This window comes from Sorex fumeus, unplaced genomic scaffold (genome assembly GCF_029834395.1).
Source record: "Sorex fumeus unplaced genomic scaffold, SorFum_2.1 ptg000021l, whole genome shotgun sequence".
NCBI lineage: Eukaryota > Metazoa > Chordata > Mammalia > Eulipotyphla > Soricidae > Sorex > Sorex fumeus.
Genome location: NW_026606078.1, coordinates 7963497 through 7982838, shown reverse-complemented (window position 1 = coordinate 7982838; position 19342 = coordinate 7963497). Strand labels below are relative to the sequence as shown.

The window sequence follows — 19342 nt, the reverse complement described above, 5'->3', positions numbered from 1 at the left end:
TAATGCCAGGCACCAGTAACTAAACTGGTTGAATATCGAATATCCCCAGGAATGGCCTTGGGGCCCCTGAACACTGCTTTGGAGGCTGTCAACAAAGAAGGAAAGAACAGGAGAAAGAGAGAGAGAGAGAAAAAGGAGAAAGAGAGAGAGAGAGAAAGAGAGAGAGAGAGAGAAAGAGAGAGAGAGAGACTTAATTTAGTCTGATAATTGGTTATTGAAGAGAATTGCCCTTAAATAAGTGAAGTTTCACTTAGGTTCTAAGGCTGAATTGGAGGAAGAGAAAGGAAATAGGCAAAGCAATCTTTTGTCTTTTTCTTTAGTCAACACACATTAAAAGACTTACATACTTACACAGACAACAATATAGAATTATATACATTGATAAACAGAGTGGCAGTACAAAAGAACTTAGTCTTACTGAAATATAGGTGTCAATTAATATAAATCAATTATGTATATCAGATCATATTAAAGGAAACTATACACCATGTTTTGATAATGGCAAGTTTTCAATATGAAAAATTATACTTAAGCGTGTGTGAATTTAGTAAAGGTTATTATAAATTATACACACAAATGTAAGCATCTTCGCATAAGAAAGTGAATTGGGTGTTTGTCTCTCATGCAGCCATCCAGGTTTGATCCCTTGCATCCCATACAAGTCCCCTGAACACTGCCAGGAGTCATCCCTGAGTGCAGAGCTAGGAATGTCGCTGAGCATTGCCAGGTGTGGATCCCAAACAAAACAAACTAAAAAACACATTTATCCAAACAAATATAGAATACCTACATGAATAAAAATAGCGAATCAATTTTGTTATCTCATTTCTCCTACATAAAATTGAGAATTATGAAGATAACAAAAAATAAGTAAAAGTAATTTATGATCCTGCAATTTCTAACTAGAAAAATACAGTTTGATTGTTTTTTAGTTCAGACTTGAAGAATCACTCTCTACCACTGAGTCGCATCTCCAAACCCAAAGTACTGACTGAAATGGAGATGTCAAAAATAAGTTTCCTCTATAGACAAACATAGACTTTATACACTGAGTGATTTGTAAATGCCATTTGTCCCTTGTTATTATTTCTCATTTGAGGACTATGTTTATCTCTGCTAGATTCAGTATGAATTTTTGAGAAAATGAGTCAAGTTTTTATTATTGTCAATAAGTTATTAATTTCCCTGTCTCCAGGATTACTAGTCATACAATTTCATAATATTCAAGGAGTTGAAAAAAAAGACAATTTGTAAGCCTATCTATCTCTATAATATGTATGCCTAACTACAACAGAGGAAAAAAAATATAGAATAAAATATCAAAAATAAAAAATGTAAAATCATTACCTATACATCATCTAGAAGTGAAATATTTATTTTAAATATCTTTCATTTTCAGCTCAACTTTTTCTTCCCAACCCCCAAACAGGACATAAATTTACCAGAGTATTGCTAGAAGTTCTGAAACCTCTAGAATATAATGAACAATTTAATTTTTATTCAAGATACAACTTTATCACCAGCTCCTGAAAAACATATTTTTCTTTATCTTTCTTTATCCAGGTACCTACTAGCCATCTGCATGCTTTACTGGGGGAAGTGTCTATTCGTATCCTCTCCACACCTTTTTAAAATGGATTTATTGGATCTTTTTTTGTGAGCAGCTCTGTGTTCTATATAATCTTGGAAATTAACTCTTTATCTGATGTTTTGTGTGCATTCATTCCCTCCCATTGAGTAGGATATCTTTATTTCAGTATGAGTTTATTTTTTCATGCAGAACCTTTTTGAGTTTATGTATAAACACCCATCTATATATAAATATTTTATTGTTATCTCTGGAGTTAAATTATTTAAATATACCTATGAGGTTCATATCCTAGAGTGTTTCATTTCTTTATGTTTCAATGTGTATTTTGGATTATAGTTTAACCTCCAGATCTTTAATTCACTTTTGAGTTACCTTTCGTGAATGGTGTGAAATACAGTTCCAGTTTCATTATTTTCACATCTGGCCAATCAGCATGTGGTTTCCCCAACACTATTTGTTAAAGAGGCTTTCCTGGTCCCACTTCAAATAGCCAAATTTTTGTCATATTGTAACTGTCCATAGATCTGAGGTTTAACTTTGGGCTCTTAATTTCATTCCATTGGTCTGAAAGTCTATTTGTGTTTAAGAGCATAGTACAATTTAAAGATGGGATTGAAAAACCCCCTATCTCTTTTTTTCCCTCAGGAATGTTTCATCTATTTCAGGATATTTAAGGTTTTACTCTGTCCTCCCGTTGTTCATCGACTTGCTTGAGCGAGCTGGTAACGTCTCCATTTTGAGACTTGTTGTTACTGTGTTTGACATATTGAAGATGTCACGGGTGGCTTGCCAGGCTTTGTCGTGTGGGCGAGATAGTCTCAGTAGCTTGCCGGGCTCTCTGAGAGGAGTGGAGGAATTAAACTCGGCTAGCCAAGCTGGCTGCAGGCAAGGCAAATGCCCTGCTGCTGTTCAATCACTCCCCACATTGATCGCCAGGGTTGATTCAGCTGATCTGGCTGGCTAGGCGGGTGTCCCCTTCCTCCCTCACAATTCCATGTGCATCCCTCCCAAAGCTGTGGGATCAGTGGAAGAGGACGGCCTTCCCTAAATAGAGATGAACCTGTCTCTGGTCGAGGGTAGACGAGTAGCTGCGCTCCCCTGCTAGCACCTCCAAACAAGGTTTTATACAATTAGAATTTGTTCTAAGTCATTGAAGAATGTCATCAGAATTTTGATGGAGACTTGAGTAATCTTAGTGCTTTGGTAAAATGGTAATTTTGTCAATGTTAATTCTTCTAATCCACGAACATGAAATATTTTACCAATTCCTGGGGCCCTCTTCAATTTTATTAGTAATGATATAATTTTGTTGTACAGGACTTTCATATCCTTTGTGAAATTGATTTCAAGGTAGATGTTCCTAGAAGTTATAGTGAATGATACTGTTTTTTTTCCCTTCTAGTTCATTATCTGCATGCACAAATGCAAAACTTGGGGGTGGAGTGATAGTACATCTGGTAGGGCAATTGCTTTGCATGCAGCTAATCCTGGTTTGAACCCCAGCATCCCAAATGGTCCCCTATGCACTGCCCATTGCCATGAGTAATTCCTGAGTGCAGAGCCAGGAGTGATTCCTAAAAATCACTGGATGTGATCCCAAAACCAAAATATTAAATAATTCAAAAGAAATGTAAAATATTTTGTGTGTATTTTGTAGTTTGCTACTTTGTTATGCTTATTTGTTACTTCTAAGAAAATTCTGGTGCTATATTTAAGGTTGTCTACATATATCATCAAGTCATTGGTAAAAAGAGACAGTTTAGCTTTTTTATCCAATTGGAATCTCTCTCTTTACCTTGATTTCTGGTTCAAGGAATAAAAGTGGGGTGGACAGCAAGATGATGGCCACCTCGGAGCTTTTTGGAAAGCCAGGTATGAGCCGGCCATGACAGGGCAACTGAAACCTCTTGGGAAGGGGGGTGTTCCCAACTCGTCCTTCACGCCCTACCGAGGTCATGAGTTGCCCCCAATGAGTGGCTCTCCGGCACGGTCATGGCTCCAGAGCCACAGAAGCCAATCTTATAATTATCTGACTCTCGGCAGAAATACTTCCAGGCTTAATAAGTAAAATATCAGAAATCCAAAGCGCGCGGCTGCAATAGTGGCCTCATGACATCATTTGGTTCTTGTAACCAGCTGCAGAAAACAAATTATTTCACAATGCCTTTTCAGCAGGTCTGATTTTGGGGTGTAAACTCTAAATAATAATGGTGCATCTTTTGTCAAAACAATGAATCTAATCAAAGTAGATAGAGTGTTAACTAGAATTCATCTGCCTCACAGGTATTGGGAGGGTTGGGAGGGGGTATATTGGGGTTCTTGGTGGTGAGAAATAAGTACTGGTGAAGGGAAATATGTTTGATGATTGCATGACCGAGACTTAAACCTGAAAGCTTTGTAACTTTTCTCACAGTGATTCAATAAATAAATAAATAAAAATAAAAGTGGGGAAAGTTGAAATTCTTGCTTTTTGCTGAAAATTGAAGGCTTTCAGGATTTTTGGCCTTTGAATATAGTGTTAACTGTAGGTCTGTTGTAGGTAACTTTAGAAATCTTAAGAATTCTACCATGAGTGGATACTAAATCTTGTGAAAAGCTTTTTATGCACCTGTTGACATGATCTTAGTTTTTTATTCTCTTTTGTTGATATGACACATCATATTAATCATCAATTTCTGTCTATTGAACCATTCTTGCAACCTTGGAATGAATACCACTTGATAACAGTCAAATATGAAACTTTTGATATACTGTTGGCATTAGTTTGCTAAGACTTTGTTGAGAATCTTTATATAGAAGATTCATTTTGATATAAGCTATATCTTTTTAAGTAGTATCTCTATCTGATTTGAATTATGGTACTGTTGGCATCATAGAAGGCTTTAGGAAGAATTCCTGTTACTTATTTTGGAACAATTTGAGGATAATAGGTAGTAGGTCTTCTTTGAATACTTATAAAATTCAACAATGACTTATCTGTACAAAGACTTTTTATCCTTGGGATATTTTTAATTACTTTTTCAATTTCCTTTCCCATGATTGGTTTGTTCAGGTGACTTAATTCCTCCTGATTCAATTATGAGAAATTTGTGATTCTAAGAATTCATTAATTTCTTTTAGGTTTTCCAGCTTAGTGGAATAAAGTTCTTCTTAGTAATTTATTATGCTAGATTATAACAGGTTTTTATATTTTTGATATGTAGTAATTCCTCCCATTTCACCTATGACCCAATGTGTTTGGATATTTTCTCTCATGTTTTTTTGTGAGTGTAGTGAATGGCTTGTCAATTTTTTAAATTCTTTCCAAAAAGGCTCTTGGTTTTCTTGATTATTTGTATTATTTTCTTGATTTCTATGTAATTGATTTCTGTTCTGATTTTTATAGTTTCCTTTATTATATTAGAAAAAATACAACAAACAATTCCCAAAGTTTTGAGAATACTTTCCATTCTTATACTTTGGGAAATATTTGTTGTACTTTTTCTAATTTCCAAGTTGTGGTGTTCAGTCATTGATTTTAGCCTTTTCTTCTTTCCTGCAAACCAGAATTGCTATAAAATTGTCTCTTAGTAATGCTTTTGTTTTGCCCCATAGTTTTTCTATCTTGTGTTTTCATTTGTTTCAAGAAATTTTTTATATAGTATTTGATTTTCTTTTTGATAAGTTCATCATTTAACAGTATGTTGTTCAGGCTCTAAATGTTGAAACTTTTGAAACCATTCTTTTTATAATTATGTGTACTTTCACGGAGTGATAGCACAGTGGTAGAGTGTTTGCCTTGTGCGCGCCGGCCCAGCCGAGCCAGGTTCCATTCCTCTGCCCCTCTGGGAGAGCCTGGCAAGCTACTGAGAGTATCTCACCTGCACAGCAAAGCCTGGCAAGCTACCCGTGAAGTATTCAATATGCCAAACACAGTAACAAGACTCACAATGGAGCTGTTACTGGGCACGCTCAAGCAAATCAATGAACAATGGGAGGACAGTGGTACAGTGCTTCATGACATTATGATCTGAAAAGACACGATATGATTCCTATTTTCATGACTTTGAGATTACTTGAGTTGTGTGACAACATATGATATATCCTGGAGAATGGTGCATATGTATGAGAAATAATGTGAATTGGACTCCTGGTGGGTGGAGGGTACTATATATGTCTATTAGTCAAAGATTTTCCATTTCTTAATTTAAGACTCTTTCTTCAGTGATGTCCAGTCTGGATAATATACTTAATGAAGAGAGTAGAGTACAAAAATGTCCCATTACTATTAGGTTGTGCCATTAAGATATCTCCTTAGGTTTATTAGTGGTTTCTTCATAAACTTTGGTTCTCCTTCATTTGTTGCATATATGCTGATGATATTAACACCTCTTGATCTATTTATCGTTTAACCGAGAGGCGGCATGCCTCTTATAATTTTCTTTAGCTTGAATGTTATTCTATCTGATACAAGTATGCTTGTCAGTGTTTTGTTACCTGTATGATCATATTTCCAGCTTTCACTCCAAGCCTGTTCCATTTATTTATTTATTTATTTATTTTGGTTTTTGCTTTGCACTCTTGGCTTACTCCTCCTCTGCACTCATAAATCTCTCCTGATGGGTTCAGGGACTCCATATGGAGTGTGGAGGATTGGATGTAGGTTGGCTGCATGTAAGACCTTACACATTGTACTATTTAAGGCCCAGCTAACCTGTTTTTACCAAGACATTTGAATTATATCTCTTGGAAGCAACAGAATGTTGAATTTTGTTTCCTTGAATTTTTGCCCAGTCACTCCGTGTCATGTTATGGAATAGTTTATCTCATTGGCATTTAGAAATATTATTAATATAAAAAAATTTGCGGGGGCTGGAGAGATAGCACAGCGGGTAGGGCATTTGCCTTTCACGCGGCCGACCCGGGTTCGATTCCCAGCATCCCATATGGTCCCCTGAGCGCTGCCAGGAGTAACTCGTGAGTGCAGAGCCAGGAGTAACCCCTGTGCATAGCCAGGTGTGACCCAAAAAGAAAAAAAAATTGCGGTCATGTATGTATGTGGAATTTAGTTGCTTATGCCATTTGACATTGCATACTCTGTTTCCCTGCCAGAGCTGGTTTAGATGTTATAAATGTCCTTAGCTTATGATTTTCTAAGAATGTTTGTCCCCCTTCAATTCCAAGTGATAACCCTATAGTGTTGGAGTTTCTTTATATTCAAACTTTGTATAAACCATTCCATTCCCTTCTTGTTTATAGTTTCATTAGAAAAATCTGCTGTGATTATATCTTTTCCCTTGTATATATCTTTTCCCTTGTATGTGAGGTTTTATTTCTCTCTTGTTGCTTGAAGGAGTCTGTCGTTCTTTGGTTCTTATCATTCTAATTACAATACATCTTACTGGTCTGTTTCAGTTGGATTGGATTGGCACCTTTTGGGTTTCTTGAACTAGTGTTTCAGGGAAGTTACCAACAATTAACTCTCAAGTAACTTTACTTCTCTTCTCCCTCTTTCTTCTGCTCTTGGAATTTCAATGATTTTGAGGTATTTTTCTCATATATTTTCTGATTTTTTTGTTTTTCCTTTTTCTATTGCCTCCCTTTTTCCTGATGGATCTGTACACCATATATCTGAGTTTACTGATTTTACCTTCAGCTTTATCTATTTGGATATGGCATTCTTTATTTATTACTTACTATAGTTTGGGTCAAATGTTTACAATAATATTGGCTTGTGGTTTTGATGGACTTAATTACCTCACCTCTAAACAACTGAAAGGCCCAAACACCCTTGAATGACAATGACAAAAGTGTTCTTTTGTTATTACCATTCTCATTCTTACCATCCATTTTCCCTGTTTTGTCCTTTATCTCTTTTGTTTTTATTTTACTGAATTCCTTCATTTTGTTAGATTAGTCTATCTTAAAGTTTTTTGGTTCTCTGTTTAATGTAGTTTTCAGATTATTAAGCACCAATGGGATTGTTGTTCCAACACCTTCTTTGAGAAGATTAGAAAGACCTGATGTAATTGGGAATTGCCTGGACTTTTGTCACCCTCTGTTGACTGAACTGAGTTCCTTAGCTTTTAATGTATTCTGATGCTTAGTTGTCTGAAGGGTGTGACACTGGCCAGTCCTATTCCAGTGTGTTTCTCACCAGTGGTGTGGTGTAAATTGTTTCCCAAGAATACGTTCGCCTTGGGGCTCTGTATCTTCTAGATTGGCCTCGTCTTAACAAGTTCCTTGGAGGCTGTGTGCAGGTCTGACCCCAAAGTTTTAGAACTCATCCTAGAGCTCTGGATCAGTTGGCCTGCTCTGGGTGTACACTGGAATGTGCCTGAAATTAGAAATATTTCTAATTGGCTCTGAGTTTTGCAGTAGTGAATTTGGTACTGAGACTCTGGGTTTGGTACTGGGGGGTTTGGCTATTGGGACTATGGGTTTGGTAATGAGAACCTCACACTAGGGTCTAGCTGAATGGTGCTGGGCATGGCAATGGCTAGACCTTTGTAAACTTTTTCTTAAAGGAAATGAACATTTCCTGTCTCTACCCACTAGTGATGACCTTAGAGATATAAAATCTACTTAAATACCAAATAAATTCCTTGTTTGCAATTCAGTGGAGATTTTTATAGATTATTTCAAATGGCCAACATCCTTTATTGATGAAAAAAGATCATCCTCAATTAGGAATTAATCTCCTCCTCTGGAAAAGTGTTACTAAATGCATGACTTGGTGCACATAAAATTTGCTCTAAATAAATATTTTATCATTGTGACTATTATAAAGGCACAAGTCATATTATCATGCTATAATCCAAAATACTGAAAGAAAAAAATTGGTTTAGGTTTTAAGAAGAGACATTTTAACATTAAGATGTCCATCTATTGAATATAGTAGTTATGTCTTTTTATCATTTAAATATTTTCATAACAAAATAAAAATGTCTTAAAAAGGGGACCTTATAAAAAGAAAAGAGACTGAGTGAAAATATTGGCTAGTTTGACTTCTTATGTTATGCAATGGACTCTCCAAGGAAATGGATAATTTATCCAGTAGTACAAAAATCCAAAAATATAAGCCCATACATATAAGGCTACATAACCACTTAAAGAAAGTCTTTCACATACCAGAAAAATATATGTACATCTTAGTTTCCATTCATGTTTCTCTTCTAAATATGCATTCAGCTTCCTAAAAAATTAATTTCTAAAACAATAATTTTCAATATATCATATGTACTAATGACTCTTAATTGCATAGTTTTTGTGCATTACTACATGTAAAATTTTAAATTCTTTCACACCTGTCACCATGTACTAAGAGTCTTATCCTTTTAAATATGAAGGACATGTCCAACCTTTGTTTTAATTGGTAACTTTTTGTTTTCACAAAGTTTTACAGTCTTTGACTATCTACCTTAAAAATTCAACATTTGATACAACAAGAATATTTAATATAAAATTACCTATAACAAAATGATTACTGATTATTTTCTATATTTTAATTGATGAATGACATTATAGTACTATGGCAAAGCAATTTTAAATTGCAGGTACTGAATGTATTTTAGAACATATTTTGGCTTACCTTGCCTTGTAAGTGAATGTTGCTGCGGATTATATCTCGTACTTCATCCTCAGTGTCTTTCTGTTAAGAAATAAATATTAACTGAAAGAAGTCTGACAATACATCAACTGTCACACCAAGAGAAGTAAATCAAGCCTTTTTGAAACAGTGCATATCTGAGTAAGCACCATTACTGTTAATATATGCCACCCACATGAAAAAATGCTCTACATCACCAATAATCAGGGAGATGCAAATCAAAACAACAATGAGATATCATCTTACACCACAAAGACTGGCACACATCAAAAAGAACAAAAACAACCAATGCTGGTGTGGATGTGGAGAGAAAGGGAGTCTCCTTCTCTGTTCGTGGGAATGTTGATTGATCCAACCTTTTTTGCAGAACAATATGAGCATTCCTCAAACAGCTAGAAATTGAGCTTCCATATACCCCAACAATATCACTTATAGCAATATACCCACGGGCTTCAAAAATAGACAGCAGAAATGACATATGCACTTGTATGTTCATTGCAGCACAGTTCACAATAGCCAGAATCTGGAAACAACTTAAGTGCCCGGGAACAGATGGCTGGTTAAAGACACTTTGATATATCTACACAATGGAATACTATGCAGCTATTAGAATGAAGATGAAGTCATGAAATTTGCTTAGAAGTGGAGGGACATGGAGAGTATCATGCTGAGTTGAAATGAGTCAGAAAGAAAGGGAAAGACATAGAATGACTGTACTCATTTGTTGAATATAAAATAACATAGTACAGAGACTAACACACATATAGCAGAGACAAGAGCTAGGAGGATTGCTCCATGATTGAAAGCCTGCCTCATGAGTTGGGGGAGAAGGAAACTGGGATAGAACAGGGACTACTAAAGTCAATGATGGTTGGAGGGATCGTTCAGGATGAGAGGTGTGTGCTGAAAGTAGACAAAGGACCAAGCATGATGGCCTCCCAGTTTCTATATTGCAAACCATAATGCCCAAAAGTAGAAAGAGAGAGTTAAAAGGAAAGTGCTTGCCATAGAGACAGAGGATGGGGTGAAGTGGGGGTGATGGGAGGGACATTGGGGACATTGGTGGTAGAAAATGTACACTGATAGAGGGATGGATGTTTGGTCATTGTATCACTGAAACTCAATCATGAAAGCTTTGTAACTATCTCATGGTGATTAAAATTTAAAAAGTCACAAATTGGGGAGGGGGGTTCTCATAACAAGTTTGGGGTTTCTTGTGATGGTTTATTTTCAAGCCAAGCTCTGACTCATTATAAAGCAAAAATATAACTTAATTTTGCTTCACAAAAAGATGGAGAACAGAAACATGTTCCCGAGGGTTCAGTCAAAAGTATGTCTCCAGAATCTTTGAAATAGCCTTAGCAATTCTCTGAAATCACTGAATAATTTTATTACTTAGTAACATCACCTATGATTTGGTAATAACACAAAACATAACCCGAGGAACAGGTAGTAGAGAACAACTGACAGATCTACCCTTGTACAGTCCTTGCTGCACAATCTCCAGACAATCTGCTCATGTTAGGATATCAAACTCTGTGGATAGAGGACCCCTTGACATGGGATCACGGTGAAGACAATATATCTTTCAATTTACATAAGTATAAAGCAGCAATCTCATTTTGGCAGAATGAAGAAAAAATAGGAGCTATAAGGAATTCTTGAGAATTTAATTCTTCATGCTTGCAAATCTGAACTGCCAATGTAAAAGATACACTTTATCTAATCACAGTCAGTGTGATGAACCACACTTCTAATATTGACCCAATCACACTGTGAAAACTTGAAGATACCTCTTACCATCGGTCTTACATAGTAGTTTATATGAAATTCATTTTTTTTTGCTTTTTGGGTCACACCCGGTGATGCACAGGGGTTACTCCTGGCCCATGCACTCAGAAATTATTCCTGGCGATGCTTGGGGGACCGTATAGGATGCTGGGAATTGAACTTGGGTTGGCTGCGTGCAAGGCAAATGCCCTACCGCTGTGCTATTGCTCCAGCCCCTGAAATTCATTTTTTAGACTACCAGTGACTTCTTTAAGTCTTCTATATTTGGATTTTAAATATTTCTGAAGGATATTAACATAATTTAGAATTGTTAAAATAGTAATAGGAAAAATCGACAGTCATTGCATCTGAGTCTTAGAACCTTTACAGAAAGACTTTGTACTGTAACCTTGAATGCAAATCAAATATTGACATAAAGCAGCGAGTTAAGAGTCTGAACAGCTCAGAGTCTGGACATAAAATGATCATTATCACTGGTAGGGAAAAAAAAACAGTCTTACCATACTAAATCGCATTTTGGCAAGAGCAATGAGCTCCTGATCTCCTGGGGCACAAATGTTTAATCCAATGGGCAACAAGCGCTTCAAAGCTGCTACAATAAGAGAGGTCTGCATGGAATAGCGATCTCCTTTGCGCTTCATTTTCTTCCTTTCCTGATCAGAAACAGCTGCCTAATGAAAAAGAATTAAGTGTTACAATCTGTGAGCTATTTTTTCTCATATACAGAATTACAAAATTTTCCTAACCTGCAGTGGTTTCATCTCCCTCATTTCCCTACTTCCTATTTTGTTTTTCTTTAGGGGCTAACATTCAGTGGAGCTCAGGATTTACTCCTACCCTAAGGGATCACTCCTGAAGATACTAGGGGAACCAAATGGAGAGCCAGGGATCAAACCCAGGTCTATGCCTTCAAGGCATGTAGCCTGCTCACTGTATTATCTCTCTAACCCCTCTAGTCCCTGTTTTTGAATATTCAACTGTGGATCCTTTTTCTCTTTCTCTCCAAGCCTCTTTTGCTAATGTTTGTTCTATAGTCTCAAAGTTTCAAGTCATTACAATTCACTGATATGCATTTCTGTATAGTTCTAAAAGGGAAAAAGGCACACTGTACTATTAGAAAAGCAGATGTATGTGAACTTTTATTGAAATTTCAGTTCCTTCGTATTTCAATGCTTAAGAGAAATATTAAGAACGAATTACTGTTTTGTCTTGAGAAATACTTGCTTTGCCAACAACACACAAGCATATACATACATATACATACATATATATACATATATATAGCACTATTATAAAATTCATGTTTACAATAGATTGTTTCCCAAGGACCCAAGACTTCTCTGTTGGAAATATATCTATCATACCAATCAATGTTAACTAAACATTTGGAATTATCTCTGGCTGCTATATCTGGATAATCTAAAGGGATTTTACTAAAGATTACCCTCTTGCCACAAAGTTGCTTCAAATTTTCACCGAAGTCATAAAAACCTGATTCTGTACCTGCCTGCTTTACCACACAGAGTTAAAACACTCCTAAGTACTCTAACGTGTCTGTGAAACCAGAGAACAGCATCTCTTAAATCATGCCAATGCAAGAAAGCTACATTTAGACATTTAGAGAACTGGGAAACAAATTGTTGCAATACCTTTGACATTTTTGACTTGGTGTCAGTAATGAGGAAAGACATATTATTGATTTCATTCTGTACCACGAAGTTCTGCTCTTCCCTCTTGAAATTCTAGGAAATTTCAAAGAAGATTCCAGTCAAAACCATATGGATAGGTAGTATGTGTAATTAGTGATACCCATAATCCCATGTTTCTATGAAGATAGGTGAGTACTAATTTATGATTCATGGTGAAAATAAGCTGGAGCGATAGCACAGCGGTAGGGCATTTGCTTGCACACAGCCAACATGGCCGACCCGAGTTCGATTCCTCTGCCCCTCTCGGAGAGCCCGGCAAGCTACCGAGAGTATCTCGCCCGCACGGCAGAGCCTGGCAAGCCCCCTGTGATGTATTCGATATGCCAGACACAGTAACAACAAAGTCTCCAATGGAGACACTACTGGGCCCGCTCCAGCAAATCGACGAACAACGGGTGAAAATAAGCAATTTCTGTTGAATACCCTAGAAGGGAGATTGGCTAGGGGCAAAACATCTGGGAACTAGATGTAAATGTGTAAGTTTCAAAGATGGGAAACTTGAGGCCCCCAAAATTTAAGCAACAGCAATCTACAAATGCAAGAATGGCTACTTGAACTCCCATTCAATTGGCAAAAAGCATAGATGTTGCTTCTGAAACAAACATTTTCAAAGGGCGTATACAATTACAATGGAAGTTCCACATTTCTAGTTTTCAAATAACATAAAATAATTTATTCACTTTTAATTTATAAACATAAAAACAGGCAAATAAAAAGCAAACACAAAATTAAAGTCAAAATAAACAATTTTAAAAAATAAGTTAACATATGCTATACTCTTTCAGATGAAAAATCTCCAAATAAAGCAGTCTCATAATAGCATCTAAGTATCAATCTAAATAGGTTGATATTTGAAAACTATAAAAAAAGTGCAAGGATAGCAAAAATCTAAATCCTGAATATAATTTAGTTTATACTAATATTCTAATTTTACTATTAAGAAGACTTTTAATATAATTTCACCTTTAATATTAGGAAATAGCTCATATGAGTCATATGAATATATATGAATTTTTAACAACACATGATTCAAAAGCACACAGTTATATTTTATTATTGAAAGATTCATTAAATATTCTTTTTTTATGTAGGAGTACTGCTATTTATTCAGCCACTGATTAGCTGATTGAATTGGGCATGAACTCCACAAGATTCATTAAATATTCTAAAAAATTACTGATTATTAAAACCATGTTCAAAATTTTGCCTTGCATGTAAATTCACAGATTTTTTTTTTTGGCTTGATGAAGTTCAAGACTTTCATCTATAAGAAAACATATAAGTGTTTCTTCCTGTAATATGTATCTTGTTTGCTTGTCTCCATATTTCTTTGCTTATTTCCACTCTGGAGAAGCCCTTGTTTTCTCTCGAACGTAAACTTCTCTTTCCCTTTCCCCTCAGATCTTTCTAAATAAATTTTATTTAAAAACTTTCTTGTTTCACACACACAGAAAATGGTAGTTTTAATTTTCTTAAGTTTATTACTCCTGGACTTTAGATTTCAAAATTTTGTTTGGATATATTACAAATGATTTATGTATTTTAATGTAGTTCATGTATCATTTCTGTGTAATTATATGCATTATGTATTTGAGGGAAAACAGTTTTGTTGAAAGAAAGTTTTAAAGAAGTGGGGAGAAAGAAAGAATGAGAAAATGCTTTCTGATTCCTAATGTATGTTTTCCTAGTGTATGTTTTTATATACATCTTAGTTTTAAGTTTGATAATTTCCTCAGACTCAGTCAATAAATAGTATTTACTATCGTAAATTAAATGTCAATTTAATTTGGAATATTGTTTTCAATTAGTCTAAATTATATATTAAAGTTATTATATAAAAACAGATAATGAAATAAACTGGATGGTGGGAAATATTTGAAAAAATAAAACTGTGTATAGGATAACATTGTTTTGTCCTTCCTGCATAGCCTCAGGTAGTTTAGGTTTATTGGGTTACTCCCATTCCTCTGTGTTTATTTGTAAACTTTTTTCTTTGTGCTCTGTTGACTTGTAAATATTGTTTTTCTCTTCTCCTTAAGTCCTTTGCATGGTTTATTCAGAACAATGTTCTTTTTGTATGGGCACAAGAAGACAGTAAATGCTATGCTTTTGTAATGTGGGAGTCATTTGACTTTAAACGATATTTTTCTCCTGGGCATCTGTTCACTCAACCTAAGCCTCAGATACCCTTACTTCCTAGCACCTCCAAAAGCAGGGTCCTGACAAGGGACTGGTTGGAACCAGGGCAAGCGGTAAGCTATGTGCTACTCTGGCATCAAAATGGGCCTGGCCAAAGTGCCATAATGCTCAACTATATAAGTTAGAGATTGGTCATGGACAAATGCTGTCAGGATCCAAAGAGTAATAACTAGATTCAGACCCTGGTAAGGTTAGGAATGATTAATCTGACCTGAGTGCTGAAGTCTGAGTCTGTGGCAAGATGTTCCCAGGAGAGCTGCCCTACAAGCCTCAATGTATCCCTTACTGTGTCCATACAAAAATAACTAGTATTAAGATGTTGATTGAGTTTTTGGACTGAGGAAAGGATAAAAACACCTTAGGAAGTATTTTGCCCTTGGACAGTCAGGAAGGGCTTTGGAATAACCCTTAGGTGGTGTTTCAGCCTTTGAGCCAAATGGGCAGTCAGAAAGGGCCTTTTTTTTTCTTTTCTTTTTTTTTTTTGCTTTTGGGGTCATACCTGGTGATGCACAGGGGTTACTCCTGGTTCTGCACTCAGGAATTGTCCCTGGTGGTGCTCAGGGGACCATATAGATGCTGGGAATCGAACCCAGGTCAGTTGCGTGCAAGGCAAATGCCCTACCCGCTGTGCTACTGCTCCAGCCCCAGAAAGGGCTTTCTTATGTTGATATTGCTACCTGACTAGGACTGGATGTAGCACTGGCCCAGAGTGCAGAAGAGGCAGAATCCAGAGAGCTGGGACCCAGGAATGAGGTGCTAGGAAGGAAGAGTGCATGAGATGGGAGAGACGAGAGACTGAATAAACAGCAACTAATCATCAACTGGCTTGGTCATCATTATTCCTTCGCCTGCCCATTGCCAACAGCCACTGTCCTGATCCAGTCCATACACAGCAGCTTGAGTGCACTGAATGCGGTCAGTGAGACAGAGCTGTCTGGAGAGCCCTCGAACACATACCCTTAAGTGTGCATATTTCTTACAACTGTGGATGTGTTTTGTGTTTCTTTGTCAAAGTTCCATAGAATCATATGATACAAAAATCCCAAACATTTTAAATAATTGGGACCAAATATTACCATTACCCATATTTTGCAAGTTATTAAAATAATTACATGGTACATTCAAGGTTCAGTTATAGCTAATATACTTTTCAGACAAAAATAAATAGTCCTCCTTACAACATATAAAATAGTTCACTAAAGAGGTAATTTACAGAGCTTATCAACAGAATATCTAGTAGGAGCTTTATTTTTTCTAAGCTGTTAGTGAGATCAGATTCAATTGGAGATAAATGTGTGAAAACAGAACAAATTTATAATAGTGCCTCTACAAGTAAAAAACCTGTCTATCCTGTATTACAAACATATGAGTTTAGCCCAGTGCTTATCAAACTGAGGCAGGAGTATTTCTGATAGAAATATGTTATGTTAGATATGATAGCACTGTAGCACTGTCCTCTCAATGTTCATTGATTTGCTTGAGAGGGTCCAGTAACATCTCCATTGTGAGACTTGTTACTGTGTTTGGCATATCGAATATGTCACGGGTAGTTTGCCAGGCTTTGCCATGTGGGCGAGATACTCTCAGTAGCTTGCCAAGCTCTCCGAGGGGATGGAGGAACTGAACCTGGGTTGGCCGAATAAGCCACGTGCAAGGCAAATGCCCTACCTGCTGTGCTGTGGCCCAGCCCCAGATATGGTAGCGATATCACAGCGAGTAGGGCGTTCACCTTAGACGAGGCCAACCAGACCGAGCTGAGTTTCGATTCTTCTGCCTTCATTTCCTCCACCCCTCGCCCCTCTCAGAGAGCCTGGCAAGCTACAGAGAGTATCTCGTCCACATGACAAAGCCTAGCAAGCTACCCATGACACATTTGATATGCCAAATAACAAGTCTCACAATGTTACTGGGCCCGCTCGAGCAAATCAATGAACAATGGGGAGGGCAGATATGGTACATTAGACAGAAAAAAATATCAATATAGAAAAAAATCCTGAATGATAACGATGGTGCACATCTCTCTATATCCTTTCCCCTTGATATTTAGAATAAAATTAAAAATCAGTGATTTTTAAAGGTAAATTAAAAATTCAAAAGAATATAACTTTGTGCTTCAAACTTTCCGGAAGAAAGTTGTTGTTTTTTTTTTCCCTCAATGGTTAAATGCTATTTCTAGACAAGTTTGAGAAACACTACTTATTAAGGGATTAGAGAATGTGCAAAAGGTTTAAAGCCTTTGACCTAAACCAAATAGAGATATTTATTATTTTTTTCCTACTTACATGGGATTTGGACCAGTAGATAAATACTTCTGCTACCATCCGAAAAAGATCTTCTGCTTCTGGGTTTGGCTCCTTTAGCCATTTTGCCCTGGATCCCACAATAAACAGAGAAGTTTCTAAGTTACTGCTTAGAGTCAATTTCCAAAATAGATCACCCTCCCAAAGTTAAATTTGAAACCAAGGAACTAAGGATGAACATGCTGACCAGAGTTGATGTGTGCTTTTAATCAATGTATAGAAGCTACATTTAAAAATGAAAACACCCAACATCAGAATTGCCAAACTTCTAACTTCCACATATGAAAGTCTACTAGAACACTTTTCAGAATATGATTTCTGGTAGCAAATTTTAAGATCTCTCAGTAAAAATGAACTTAGCAACAACATTGAGCAATAATCATGAATGGACTCATTCCTAAGTTGATAGTGAATAAATTGCTTTAGCAATTCAACTGGAGTCTTCATCGTCACAAGATATTGACTGAATTAGAGAAATTCATCACTTTTGATCATTATACCTGTTGTAGTCCACAAATCTAATTAAGAGAGGGTAGAAGGCATAGAGATCTCTGGCCAGTGTGGTAAACTCATCTAGAATAAGAAGTTCTGCCTCCGACATATCCCCTCTGGCCTCGGCTTTCAGATGGTCTTCTTCAGATACCACCATCGCTGCCTTTTTCTTGAGTTTTTCCATTAATGGCAAGAAATGAGTTTTCAAGAGCTGAGGTTTCACTTTATTTATAATAGGCTGGGAAAATACTGTTTGAAGATAGGCATTAGTATTCTGCTCAGCATAAACAATCACTAAAATGAGGACAGATTGCAATTACATTTGAAGCATGATTAAAAAATTTCTACTCAGTACATGACTTCTTTTAGGAATTCAGCCCTACTTCGGTCACTTGTTAGTTCAAACTAAAATTATTACTGAATTGAATTTGAGGTGCCCCTTTCTTTTAAAAGAAAGACTGTCAAAAAAAATATGGGGCAGGAGAAGGTGTTGATTTACTCTGAAAATCAGCAATTTTACTCAGTAAAAATATCCAAATGGAAAAGTTCTTTTAGAAGAATTATGCAAATACAATAGTTCTATGAGACTGCATACAGTTATCTCAATGAAACTGTCTCACACTTCTGAGAAAGAGTTAAGTTACATATAAACAATTTTCTTGTATGTATTAATAAATATAGTTGTTGGCAAAGGTTTTAAAATGTTATTAGAATATTGACAATGATTTTTCTGAAATGCAGTCCACATATATGCAACATTCACCGAAAAAATGACTTTAATAATTTTAAGGGGGATAAGATAAATATAAAAACACCTAAATCACCAGTAAGCAACCTACCCATCATGAATATATTGGTATATTTAGAGTATTTGTCAATAAATACCTCATAACTATATAGTATACTGCATATTAACATTTACTAACCCATTCTTATTTGAATTATTTAAATTCCCAATGTGCAATTAAATAGTGAAATGATAGATCAACTTAAATGTAAGTACTTGACTATATCTCTGATTATGCTTTTCAACACCTAAATAAAAGAGATGCTAAAAGTGGGTGCTTCAAACTACAATTTCATTTTGTCTCTTCAACAGAATTATTCTTTCTTACTGCTTGTTTACTGATTAATGTTAAATAAATTATCAAAGCAAAAAAAAAAACAGAAATTGTCAAAGTAAGGGCCAGAACTATAGTACTGGCAGATAGTACCGGACACATGCAAGGCAAGGAATGGAGCTTGCCTTGCACTTGGCTGACTTAGGTTCAATCCCAGGTACTACCCATGGTCCTCCAAGTGTGCCAGGATCCCTGAGCAGAGCCAGGAGGAAGCCCTGAGCATTGCTAGCTATAAAACAAACAAACAAAAAAAACAAAAAACCAATAAACACCCCAGCCCAAAATTTTAAAAAAATATCAAACTAGGTAAATATTTACTTAAAAATGGCAATTGGGGGGACTGAAGCTATAGTACACTGGGTAGGGAGTTTTCCTTGCATGCAGCTGACCCAGGTTTGATCCCTAGCATCCCATAGGGTCCCCCAGCATGGTCAGTAGTAATTCCAGAGTGTAGAGCCAGGAGTAACCCCTGAGCACTGATGGGTATGACCCAAAAAGCAAAATAAATATTTTTTAAAAATGGCAATTAGGGAGAGAGATCTAATCCAGAA

General features: G+C 36.2%; 1 protein-coding gene across 1 annotated transcript in view; it reads right to left on the bottom strand.

The window, feature by feature from the left end:
• RYR2 (ryanodine receptor 2) overlaps positions 1 to 19342 on the bottom strand; it is a 754458-nt gene that overhangs the window by 121675 nt on the left and 613441 nt on the right. The window contains exons 70-74 of the mRNA XM_056113587.1: positions 17679 to 17919; positions 17161 to 17248; positions 12620 to 12712; positions 11471 to 11641; positions 9162 to 9221 (exon numbers count right to left, since the gene is read on the bottom strand). Coding sequence (XP_055969562.1) covers positions 9162 to 9221; positions 11471 to 11641; positions 12620 to 12712; positions 17161 to 17248; positions 17679 to 17919 — 653 coding nt within the window. The remainder of the gene's footprint in view (positions 1 to 9161; positions 9222 to 11470; positions 11642 to 12619; positions 12713 to 17160; positions 17249 to 17678; positions 17920 to 19342) is intronic.